The sequence below is a fragment of the Strigops habroptila genome, chromosome 11 (genome assembly GCF_004027225.2).
Source record: "Strigops habroptila isolate Jane chromosome 11, bStrHab1.2.pri, whole genome shotgun sequence".
In the NCBI taxonomy this organism is placed as follows: Eukaryota; Metazoa; Chordata; class Aves; order Psittaciformes; family Psittacidae; genus Strigops; species Strigops habroptila.
Window position 1 is genome coordinate 35,692,927 of NC_046360.1, and position 12,056 is coordinate 35,704,982.

Below are 12,056 nucleotides of genomic sequence, written 5' to 3' on the forward strand. Positions count from 1 at the left end.
CACAGGAGGCATCTATTAGCAGCTGATCATCTGCGTAGCCTCTGCAGGCTTCCCCACGTCACTGTTTTCTAGGATTTAGCGCTCTATCCTGTACACGTAATCACCACTGAGGACTCGCTCTTGCCTGAAGTGTTCATGAATGACCTTTCTCAAACCAGCCTTTCCAAAAAGATCAACGATTTCAATCCTAACGCTTCTTGAAGGCTGATTTTGTCAGGCTTTTTTTAATTGGGTGCTTAAAAAAAGACCGAAGATGTGTTGATTTGTGAAATAAAATAAGTGTACTCAAAGAACGAGTGTCCCCATATGTGATATGCTGAAAAAAATACATTTGAAGAAATTGTATCGTGCATCATATCACATTTTTTTAATAACCCAAACCAGAAAACCTTGGTCAGTTGTTTGAGATATACTTGCAAGTGAAGTTATTGGGATTCCAGTTAAAAAACACAGGCAAACCGAAAACAACCACAAAACCCCCACACCACCCCACAACTTGTGTCCTATATACAGATTTATCTACAGTAATGACAGAAGAGGTACATAGGATTTACAGGATTTTATCCTGTAGTGGTCGCTTTGGAACCACAGTGCTGGGCACCAGGTTTTCTGCCTCACTTTGCCTCACGATCTCTCAGGTGCAGGATCCTCTGCATGAGCACAACTGACTCTACAAAATTCATGTCCATTTTCTTGTCTGGTGCTTTACAATGGACCCAGCCCTCCCACATCACTGCAGTGAGCAGCACAGCCTCAGCTCTGAGGAAAGATCATAGATAGCACATTGAGGGGTGGCCAAAAGCAATGAGATAGAAGGTAGAGAAGAGTGTCATGGATTCTACAGAAGTATTCCTAACATCTCTGGCAATTCTGTGACTCTACATTTATACAACATGAAATACTACTTCATTACCAGTACAATTATATTCATCAATAATTCATAAGTGGATCTTGTAATCTAGGCTATCTTCAAGTTGTGATGCACAACCAAAGTATGAGCAAAAATAACTTCTGTATCAGATCTCAAAATAATGTATTTTATAGCTTTTCTTCCTTTGTATTTATGCTTCCAACAACATTAAGTCAGCATCAGTGAAGTTTACTTAAAACATATAGCTGTAAAAAAATATTCTCCATGTTAAAAAGTATTTTGACAGACAAGCCCTGCTCCCCTCACACACTTCCAGTAACTGCATCCTGTGCACTTTCACAGGAAGAGGATTTTGGGGAAAGAGGAAGGGTGAACTGAGACAGATTTGTCCTGTTGCTTAAGAAGGAATGGCAGTAAAAATCAGTGTGTTCTCCCCAGACCAGGGAAAATCCTATTTTACAGAATCATAGAATCATTTAGGTTGGAAAGGACCTTTAAGATCATAGAGTCCAACCGCTAACCCAGCATTGCCAAGTCCACCCCTAAACCATGTCCTTAAGCACTGTGCCTACAACGCTCATGAACATCTGAAGTCCCTGCAAGAGGGCACAAGTTAACATTCATTTGCCAACACCAATAAAAAGAAATTCCCTGACCAAAGTGAGCTGCAGCAGGTGGCAAGTACTACATGGTTCAGCTTCCACATAAACTGGTTTTTCAGTAGCAGTACTTCTAGTATAAGCTCCCCACAGTCACTGTTATGAGTTCAAAACAAATGGTACACATTGCAAATCTTTTAACTACAAGAACTTAACAGTGTCTGCATGTACAAGCTATGAAAAGCTGAAACACCCACTAGCAAAAACAGTACACATCATAAAAATACTATTTCATAGTGCTATGAAAAAATGACACAAGGCACAACAGTTAAATGTTTTCAGCAGCAAGAAATTAAAATTACTTCACAGAGATATGAGATGCTCGTACGGAATAGAAAAGAAACTGAAGCCAGTTTATGGCTGTTTATCTGACGTTACACAATCTCAAGATTAGAATTTGAATCATCTATACAACTACAACCAGTAATGTTTAATTTTCTATATGCTTCAGAAACTGCAGTAAGTAACATCACCACCCCAAACTGTATTAAGTTTGGGGTGCTGATGTTTTAAGCATTTTGGAACAAAATCTGTAGAATCTTTCCCCCACCCTTATTCAAAGGTGTCACAAGACTGAATGTTAATCTGTTTTAATGAACCATCTTTCGTAACCTCTCCCTGAGAAAGCTTTGAGTGTTACAAAATACTTATGATTTTAATCAAAAACTTCGAATAACATGAAATGTTAAAAAACTGTTTCAGAACAAACTACCTTCAAAAGGAAAAAAAAAAAAAAGAGAGAGAAAGAACAAGAAAAAGTGGTAACTTCATATCTCTGAATTTTCATTCCAGGGCTGTCCGCAAGACATCTTTCATAGAGGATGCTCCCCATGTCTACGACAAACCTGAGACCCACTAGTTCCTTACACGACAGCGTATCCCTTTGAGGAGACATATCTTCCTGAATGCTGGAGGACTGACACAAGTGCTGCCATGCAAGTGGCAGTGTTTACTGGAGCCCCAACAGGAAAAAAACAGACAAATATTTATATTTTAATTTTCCTAAAAATCTCATCTATGGAATACAGTTTTCTCAATAGGAAGCAGAAAACAATATGCTATCCCAAGGGAGGAAGAACCAAAATGGAAATGAAGGGCCATTGTGACATCCTGCTTTGTAACAGTCTGTCAATATACAATCACCAAGAACAAGGAACTTGGCACTACAGGTTATTCAAAAACACATAGGAAAATTACTGAGTAGTTTCTCAACCCTCATCCAAAACCCACAGAGTTTAGTCCCCACACAAACTCCATACATGTTTTTAGGATGTTCTGCAACAAAAGAAGCAGAACTTTAAGCTTTGCAATCCTTCACTGACCACTCAGATTCAAAGGACAGACACAGTTACTGATGGAAGAACACCTCTTTACTAAAAACGAGTGCTTCATCCTCCAACTTGAACACTAATTCGTTCTTCACATAACAGTTTAGAGAGAGATTTGTCACAATTCACTCAATTTCGCTGGTACCGACCCCTGATCAGAGACCATCTTGGTTTGGACACCCAAAAAAGGAGTGCAGGGTTTCAGGCTTTTGTAAGATGTACCTCAGAACGAAACCTGACATCATGCCAGTTTGGAAACCGAGTTCCTGCAGGCCGTGTATCCTCTGACGAGAAGCAAAGCTGTTCTTCAAGCCACCCTCAGAAAGTTATCAGGAAATAGAAGGAGGGAACAGAGTGTAGTATTAAGAACCAAGCCTGGTTGTTGCTAAATTATCATAAAGCCAATGCTGCAGGAGGAATACCTGCAGTCCCTCTGACATGCCCTGGAAGGCAGGCCTGCCTCCTAAGAAGTCTTCTGCCCTAAAGGATATTTCCAAGTCTATACAAAGAGCAGAATTGCCACTGCTCATCATTTGCAATTTCTACATAGAAAAGAAATGCCCCAGTATGAAAAAAAGCTAAGTAGCAAATCTGCTACTGATACAATGCTAGGCTTTATTTACATAACATTGTATATTTATTAAACAAAGTCCAAACCCAGCAGTGTAACTGTAAGACAGGCTTGCTTCTTCCAAATCTCCTAAGTATCCTAACTACTAAAGCACACAGAGAACACTGCCACAACCACCAACAATTTTCACAACCTCACAGACCAAAACAGAAATGACCACAAAGCAGCTGACTTGCTCTGTGTAACACATTTCTGGAGTTCCTACCTGATACTCCCTCTTTCAGATCCATACTTTTAAAAGGATCCTTCTGCATTAAATGATCTCATAAGCATACACCATTTAGTTGAATTAGTATCTTGGTGCAAGGAGTTACACCGTGGATGTTTTGCCTACACTCAGATTTCTCAAATTCCTCACTAGTTATTTTCCCAACCAATGTTGTTCTGATTTATGATTCACGTTGTCTGTTTCATATCACAGTGATGCCTATAGATACTAAAAATGCAGAGTGCAGAAGAGTGCACATCACTTGCTGTGGAACTGATGGTACCTCAGGGGAAAAATAAATGTATGTGAAATAAAGGAATCTTCACATATCAAAACCCACCAAACAATTGTTACATACCAAAGAAGTACTGATGCAAAGCCAGGCATGGAACAGTATATAAAGGACCATGACAGAGGCAAGAATAACATCCTTCTAAAAGAGGAACCACTACGTTTGTTAGAGTTATATTTGTCATTGTCTCCCTCTTCTTTCACAAAAAAATATGAATGATCATTCATGAAGTTGAAAACGTTCCTAAAGCCAGTGAGAAACATTCATAGCTCATCTTGGCTACACTTTCAGTCTTCATCTGAATAATGAGCAACTGCTCTTTGTTAAACATTAATGCTGTTTAATGACTGCCTGGCGAATAATTGGAAGTGAGCTTGTTCTCCATTGTCTCCTCCTCTTCCCCGAGATCTCCATTGTTCTATTTTAGGTAAGAGGGTACAACTGAACTTCAGTATTAGCAGAAGGAGAAGATGGCACTCTGCAACACTGATAGAATTGTCTCAGCAATCTAATATTAGTTTATTAAATGAAACAAAAAATAGCAGTTTAACTAAGCTAGTACTCAGTACAGTATCTAGTCTTGCAATACAATCATTTCCTTTAGCTTGATTTTAGAAGTAGCTAGAAGAATCCCATTTTATATGTTTCATACAATTTTCTTACAATAAAACGTTTTCAACATGGAAACACAAGCTTTTCAGAATTCAGCCATTACTTACAAGGGGCTACTTTATCCACTTCCCTTATACGTTACTTACGCTTTTTTTAGAGGCTAGTACACAGAGTAATGCAGTTTCTATTTGCCCAAAGTAACAGCAGGGTACTAAAAAGAGTGGAAATCAAGTCTAGAATTTAATTTAGCTATGCAGTTACAGCTAGTATCAAAAGCTCTTTCAGGAAATATCAAGCTTAGCAGTTAAGTGAAAAGTTATTACCATGCAACCACAATTATTAAAATTAATTCATTTAAGACCACAAACATTAACTTAAAAGAAATTTAAGAAGAAAATATTGCTTGCTTCCTCACATTTTAGGATGTGCAGATCACTCAGCAGAACAATTATGTCAAAACACTAAGAACAAACTGGAATAAGAGGATACCTTTCTCAAGAGATTGTAAGGACTGTTTAATAGATGCTATGGGAATAATAACAGTGCTGATGTGAGGTACAGGCTACAAATAACCCTGTAAGTAACTACGGCAAATTGCAAGAAATTTATCTTTTAACATAGACGTAAATCAGAACACATTTAGCAACATAGAATCCCAGACTGGTTGGGGTTGGAAGGGACCTTAAAGCTCCTCCAGTTCCAATCCCCTGCCACGGACAGGGACACCTTCCACTAGAGCAGGTTGCTCCAAGCCCCTGTGTCCAACCTGGCCTTGAACACTGCCAGGGATGGGGCAGCCACAGCTTCTCTGGGCACCCTGCGCCAGCGCCTCAGAACCCTCTAAATTTCAGTTAACTCATCTACTATTCTCTGTTTCTCAGCCAACAGCTTCTATCCCTTCACTTCATACCTGCAGTTATTTTACCATCTCAGGTAAGAAGGACATATTACACCTGTATTTTAATTAAATTGTCATTTGTACTGAAGATTATGATGAATACTTCCTTTAGGCTCTGCTGAGATATAAATGGTGACTTCCTTAGAACTACATCACTTAGCTAACAAAAAAACCCTAGTCTGATCTTGTAATAAAGTACAATCTTAAGAACAAATGCTGAAAAGTGATTCCTTTGTGATAAGGAAATACAGAAGCAAAAAGATGTCCAGAAAAAAGCTTTAGATATTTTGTCCAAGTAACTAAAGAGAAGTGAAATCAGTCTTCCTTAACGCTTCGTTTACCTTCAAAGTTCCCTTGTGTGAACACGAGAAATACAGCGGATGAAGTTACATTACTACTAACTGTAGTTAATCCTTCGGATGTAAGGCAGTGAGAACTGCCTCGCATGTGCAGGTACAGCACAACAGCAGTCTTTCACTTGGTATTTTTTTATGTTAAACACATTCAACATACACTATGCTGCCAAGGCCTACTAAAATTAGAAAATCAAATGCAAAAATATATTCTTAAAACATGGATGCATCACTAATACCTTGCTTTATAACTGATTTCACGTTATTGATGGAGAGCAAAGAATAAATCAAACTCTAAAGCTTCTTCTACACCTCCAGGTTGCTCGGCTTGCACACAGACACATCCTTCTAAAACAAATGATAAAGAAAGCATGTGTATTTCTTTCTTAGTATACTAAATTCAAAAACCCAATACAGTTAGATCATAGCCCCGAGCTTCTTCCTCCACCCCCCTAAAAATCTAGAGACTATTTCAGTAGAGCACAAACCACCTTTATTATAATTACTATTAAGCTATTAAGCCATATGAGTCAGTCAAACAAATTTCAAAAGAAAAAAGAGAAAAGAAAAAAAGATGGAGCACTAGTAATTATCTGATTATGAATGTGCCCACTCTGCTACCGAGGTTTTAAATAGAGCAGCTATTCCTTGGACTCGATTTGCATTATACGATGCAAGAATACTGTAAAAAAAAAAAAAAAAAAAAAGATGTTCTGCAAGGAGAGGCTCTTTTAATGTTAAGGACACAAAAAAGAACAAAAAAAAAAAACAGGAGAGAGCTCCTGTGCTTTATTCCCTGTAAATTAGCAATTATGGAGGAAGGAGGTAGGTGAAAGTACTACTAAAAAGTTAAAAGCACTTTCATTTTAAAGGTGACAGCAGCTCATAGGAACACTCGCAATAACCCATGAATCTGAGTTACATCTGGAAACTTGAACAGTATTCTTCTGAAGAACCACTATTCTCCTTATGCTATCCTTCAAAAGTCTTCACATCATCTGACTTCCATCATTCAAGAAATTTCCTTGAATTATTTCAGGAAGTCAGCAAGGAATGAGGCCTGACCTGCAAACTGATGCAGACAAAGCATAAACACTTTGTGATTAATGTAGCACAGTAATTCCTAAGGAATTCCACAGGACATATCAGCCAAGTATAAAATAAGAAAACATGAGCAGATGATGCTTAAGAAGTAATCTGAAACAGGTTTAGTTTAACGTTAAGCACTTCTGTTACCAGTTAAAGAGAGAAATATTTCAAAGATGGACTGAACTATGATTCCATATCACATTCATGATCTAATGATGTACAAGTGCATTTCCCTACTCCCTTCTGCTCAGATATCCTGTTGATGTTTTAGAGATGACATTTAGCTAATCCTTGAATTTTAATTGAGAAGCTCGGTGCAGAACTAAACAGTATCTTTTCACCTGTTCAGCCAGATTCACAGGCACCATTTTGCTTCATAACAATCTTCTTCAGTATGCTCTATTATTTCAAAACCCAATACATTACTAAGCGTTCTCTTCTGCTCAGGGAGCAGCTGAAAAACACACAATCTTTCCTTCAATATCCAGGTGAAACCCTGGGAAGGAAAAATTCAATTTGCACTAAAATACCTGTCATGAGTTAAAACATGCAAGTTGCTCAAGTGAGATATATAATCCCCAAAATATTTAACTTCTACTGTAAAATATCTCCAAGAATAAGCACAGGTGGGGTTTTTTTAATGAACTGATTACTATTACAAAAAGAGAGACATAAAACTGGAAATTAACAGTGCAGCACCTTGCACCTTTGTGCAACTGCCTCAGCTGACAGGGAAGGAAATCTGCCCGCCTGCCTTCAGATGTGCTACTCACAACAGGTTTCCCAAAGCCGAGACTCTGCCTCAAACACTGGACAGACCATTTCTGCGGCTTTCATTTCACTGCCTTAACACATCCACTCAGAGCTTCCCCGTTAAAAATCACAAGCATCATGGTCAAGGACCCATTTTAATACAGATCCATCCTTGGTTACGTCCTCAACCTGACTTTTGAAGCTGTCACTTTGCATCTCTTCCCAACTCTAACAACTTGTCAATTCTGCACTCCTACCAATCCAATAAAGGCTCTCAGGAAAGCTTCGTATGCATACGTTTTCTGCCACAGCCCACTGGATACATGTCTCTTGAGGTTCTTCCCCCCAGTATCATCATCATCTTTCCACACATTCTTTACACTCCACACTCTGCTGAACAGCCACATCCTGATGTCCTTTGATCACATATACGAAAACAATTAAAATGAGGGATGAAACTCCAGGGAGGGTCAGAGAATAAACATAAAACTGGAAGTAATTTCCCAAGTGACACAAGAGAATAGAAGTCTCTTTTGTAGTCTCACTAGTTTCAGTGACTTTTACCACATTGACAGAGTGCCATTATGGCAGAAAGGGAACCACTGGGGTCACTATGACTCCACGAAGACATTTGCCACATGGTTTAACCAAAGGCCAAGAGCTCATTCTGATTTTAAGTTATTTTTCGCTTGTTACTAGATGCACTCGAAAGCATACCCAAAAACCCAGATAACTTATCTAATGTGTTCTCTAACTCATAGCATGCAGACGCAGGCCTAGTGAGCTACACAAATTTAATACTGAGCCAGAAGCAGACACATGAAGATAAAGCACACTATTTGTGCAGACATCTTTCATGGTCCCAACATACAATATCAGGTTATTTTAAACTAGCTTCAATTTTTCTTAACATAATGACTTTTAATAAAACAATCACTCAATTTCATATTTGTTTTTAAACACAGCCATGGAAAGGTTTTTAAAACATTCATTTGACCTGCCTTTGCAACTGGAAGGTCACGAAGTGTTAACCTAGGAAAAAAAAGTGAAATTAATGTATTTCCTAAGTTGACCAAAATGAGAAAATGTAATATTAATAAACAGTATTGGGGTCTGTCCAATGGGATTATCTGGGACTCTCACATCGTGTGTGTTTTCTCTGTCATTAAGTGTCCTTTAAATGCTAAGCAGTCTATAAGCACACAGGATCTGGTCTTCCACAATAAGGTAGAAGTATTGTCCTATCTGTAACACTCATAGAAGACAGATATCAGAACCTCTGACTTGACATATACTCATTATCAAAGCCTTCTATGACAACGGTTAGCAATGGAAACCTAGAAAACACAAAGCCATGGCTGACTGCCACCCACACTGTTCAACAACCTAAGAAAGAACTGTTTCCCTGACCCTACGGAGTGACCATCACCTGCTGTTCAATAGCACATAGAACTCTTCCTCCCTCAGGTCTTTGAAACTGTAAGGAGGGAAGAGCACTGAGTTTCCAGATAAAGCAGTGACAGTGCCACTTGCCTAAAGGGCTCTGACTACAGGAAGTGACACTGAGCAGCCTTGTTAATTTCATTTTATCTTTAAGATGAAAAGATGATGAACAGAAACTTGAAGCAAAGGAACTGCTCTTCTGCTCTGGACAGCCTCATCACGTAAAGCTGTATTTGATAAGTTGTTTGCCACCACTGAGGTTTTAGAGTTTTATTTGAAAAGGCTGAACTTCAGAGGATCCTTTCAGCTGCACTTGCCAACATTCACAAAGAAAACTTTACACTTACTTCCCTGGAAAAGGTCTTTCAAACCTTAGAACAAGATAAACTGAACAAGAAATAGAAAAGTTGCCTTCAATGACACCCAAAGCTCTGGTGGAGTGAGGGGTTTTGTTCGTGGTTTTTTGGTTGTTTTCAAAAGGAAAACGCCATATACAGAGATATTACACATCTAAAACAATTACATACAACTATTTACTGCAATGTTTCCAATCTACAACTTTATTTTAATATATTTTACAAGACATTACAGCTTCTTTTCTATTTAGAGGTGCTTTAAAATATTGCTGGCTTGGGTTGCAGGACACACAAAATCACTGTCATTATCATCATAAATCTGTGCTCACACTCACACATCCCCTGAACTCCAATCCAGTCACTACCAGCGTCCTCCTCTTCACCTTTCATCTTTTCTTCTGCATGCCCTAAACAGAACCTCTCTCTCATTAGATAAAATAAACATTCAAATCTAGACAGTAACCGCAAACTGCTCTTTACTCCCTTCTGACTGTACAGTTTATTCTTGTCCTCTCGCATATTTCATGTCATATTTAGGTTGTGTATTTTCAAGAGCAGAAGCCGTGTTTTGCTTTGTGAAGTTCCCAGCCTGAAAGGGCTGCAAAAATAAGCTGGTCTCTCAATGCTTCCTTAAGAAAAACACTGATTTGTTCCACAGTTTACCTTTTCCTTGTTTCTTTAAAACTGTTAACTAGAGAACAGACGTAAGAACACACCACATCCACAAGGTGACATACAGTAAATGGTCTAAAAGAGGATCCTCTATCAATAAAAGTCAGAAACCTTTACTCATGTTATAGGTCAAGGGCACAAGACCTCCAAACGAGGGCACTGGAAGTTTAGGGAAAGCACGCCTTTTCCCACCTTTCCCTCCCCTCTTAAGTTACCTTCTAATAATGAGGGAGCATTCAGTAATTTCAGGTCCAAAATTCTGGGTATGCCAAGAAGTACCATTCATAAACATTTCAAATAACATCTTGCACTGAAGCTCAATTACAGTCCGAATTATAAACACTGAGCGTTGCATGACACACACAGGGTGTTCTCACAGTGGTGTTTCATTGTCCAGCTCGGGTATGTTTTCTTAGAGGGCTACAGTATAAACAGGAGTATACAGGTGGGTTTGAATTTTCACTATTTAGCAACAGATTAAAAAGTTATTTTGATGCTTTATAATAACCCTTTTAAACACGCAACAGCAGCGATAAACATCCCCAGCTTCGGCGAGAAAAAACACACGCTTGTTCACAACGATTTAATGACACAAATGTAAAGAAGAGATTGCACAATAACACATGATCTTCCATATCACATGCTTGGCAGTGTGCTCGATTCACCGTGATAACTCCGGTCAGACCCCGGGTGCACTCCGGGCCGTTACACGGCAGCTCTACATCTGCTTTCTGACACCCCACCCAGGGAAAGAGCCTCTCGCTAGACTCTGCGGGCCTAAAGTCAGGGCGACCCAGGGTCCCCCCCGAGGCACCGCTCTGCGAGGGTGCAGCTCCCCGGGCACGACCGCCAGCGGCGACGGGAAGGACCCCGCTGAGGGCACACAGCAGCGGGGCCGTGGTGCTGCGAGGGGACGCGGCCGCAGCCTCTCCCCCCACCCCGTCCCCATTCAATCCGTCCCGCAGCCCCGAGCACCCGGGGCAGCCGCACCGAGGCTGGGGTGGCGGAGGAGCCCGGCCGGCCTTCGGAGCTGCTTCCCTCCTACCGCCTAGGGCAGGACCCCGCCGAACCCGGCCCGCCGCCGCCCCTCAGAGCCAGCACTCACGCTCGAAATCGTAGTCGTCGTCCTCGTCGCCGCGGTCGGGCTCCTCTTCGCCGTTGGACTCGGTCTGCATGGGCTCCCCGTCGAAGCTAACCACCTTGCGGGTGCCGCCGCCGCCCTCCTCCTGGTCGCGGGCATCTCGCAGGCGGGCGAAGTAGTCGGCGGCGAAGCCCAGCAGGTCGGACGGCCGGTGCCGCAGCACCTCCACCGTGTAACCCTGCAGCAGCTCAGTGAGGCCCGGCGGGATCTCGATGTTCATGGTGCCGGGGACCGAGGAGGCGGTGGCCGCCACCTTCCCCCCCCACCCCCCGTACCGCGGCCGGCGGCGGTGGCAGTGCCGGGCTCCGGGGCCTCCCTCCGCGGGCGATGACTGAGTCCCGCCGCTCCGGTCACACGAGCCGCGCCGGAGCGGGGAAGGAGGGAGGGGGAGCGGTACCGTGTGCGCGTGCGCGGCAGCGGGCGCGGGGCCAATGGCCGCGCTGCGTGCGTCACTGCGAGGCGCGGCGCGAGGGCGGTGGCGGCAGCGGGGGGCGGGCACCGGCTGACCGGTAGCGAGGCGGGGAGGGGCCGGCCCGGTGTGTGCATGGGCTGAGGGGCGGGCACAGGCCAAGCGTGCAGCGCGGGGCTGGGCAGGCCTGGTGTGGGAGGGGAGGTGCGTTCTGGTGCTGCCGTTTCACACAGACTGGTTTGTGTTGAAGGGACCTTAAAGCTCACCCAGTTTCAACCCCCTGCCACGGGCAGGGACACCTTCCACTAGAGCAGGTTGCTCCAAGCCCCTGTGTCCAACCT

The 12,056-nt window shown here is 42.0% G+C and overlaps 1 protein-coding gene across 1 annotated transcript in view; it reads right to left on the minus strand.

Annotated features, from left to right (window-relative positions):
- PRKAR2A (protein kinase cAMP-dependent type II regulatory subunit alpha) overlaps nucleotides 1-11,772 on the minus strand; it is a 62,006-nt gene extending 50,234 nt beyond the window's left edge. The window contains exon 1 of the mRNA XM_030502095.2: nucleotides 11,271-11,772. Within this exon, the coding sequence (XP_030357955.1) occupies nucleotides 11,271-11,526 (256 nt within the window). The 5' untranslated portion in view covers nucleotides 11,527-11,772. The remainder of the gene's footprint in view (nucleotides 1-11,270) is intronic.
- Between the last annotated feature and the right edge of the window lie 284 nt (nucleotides 11,773-12,056).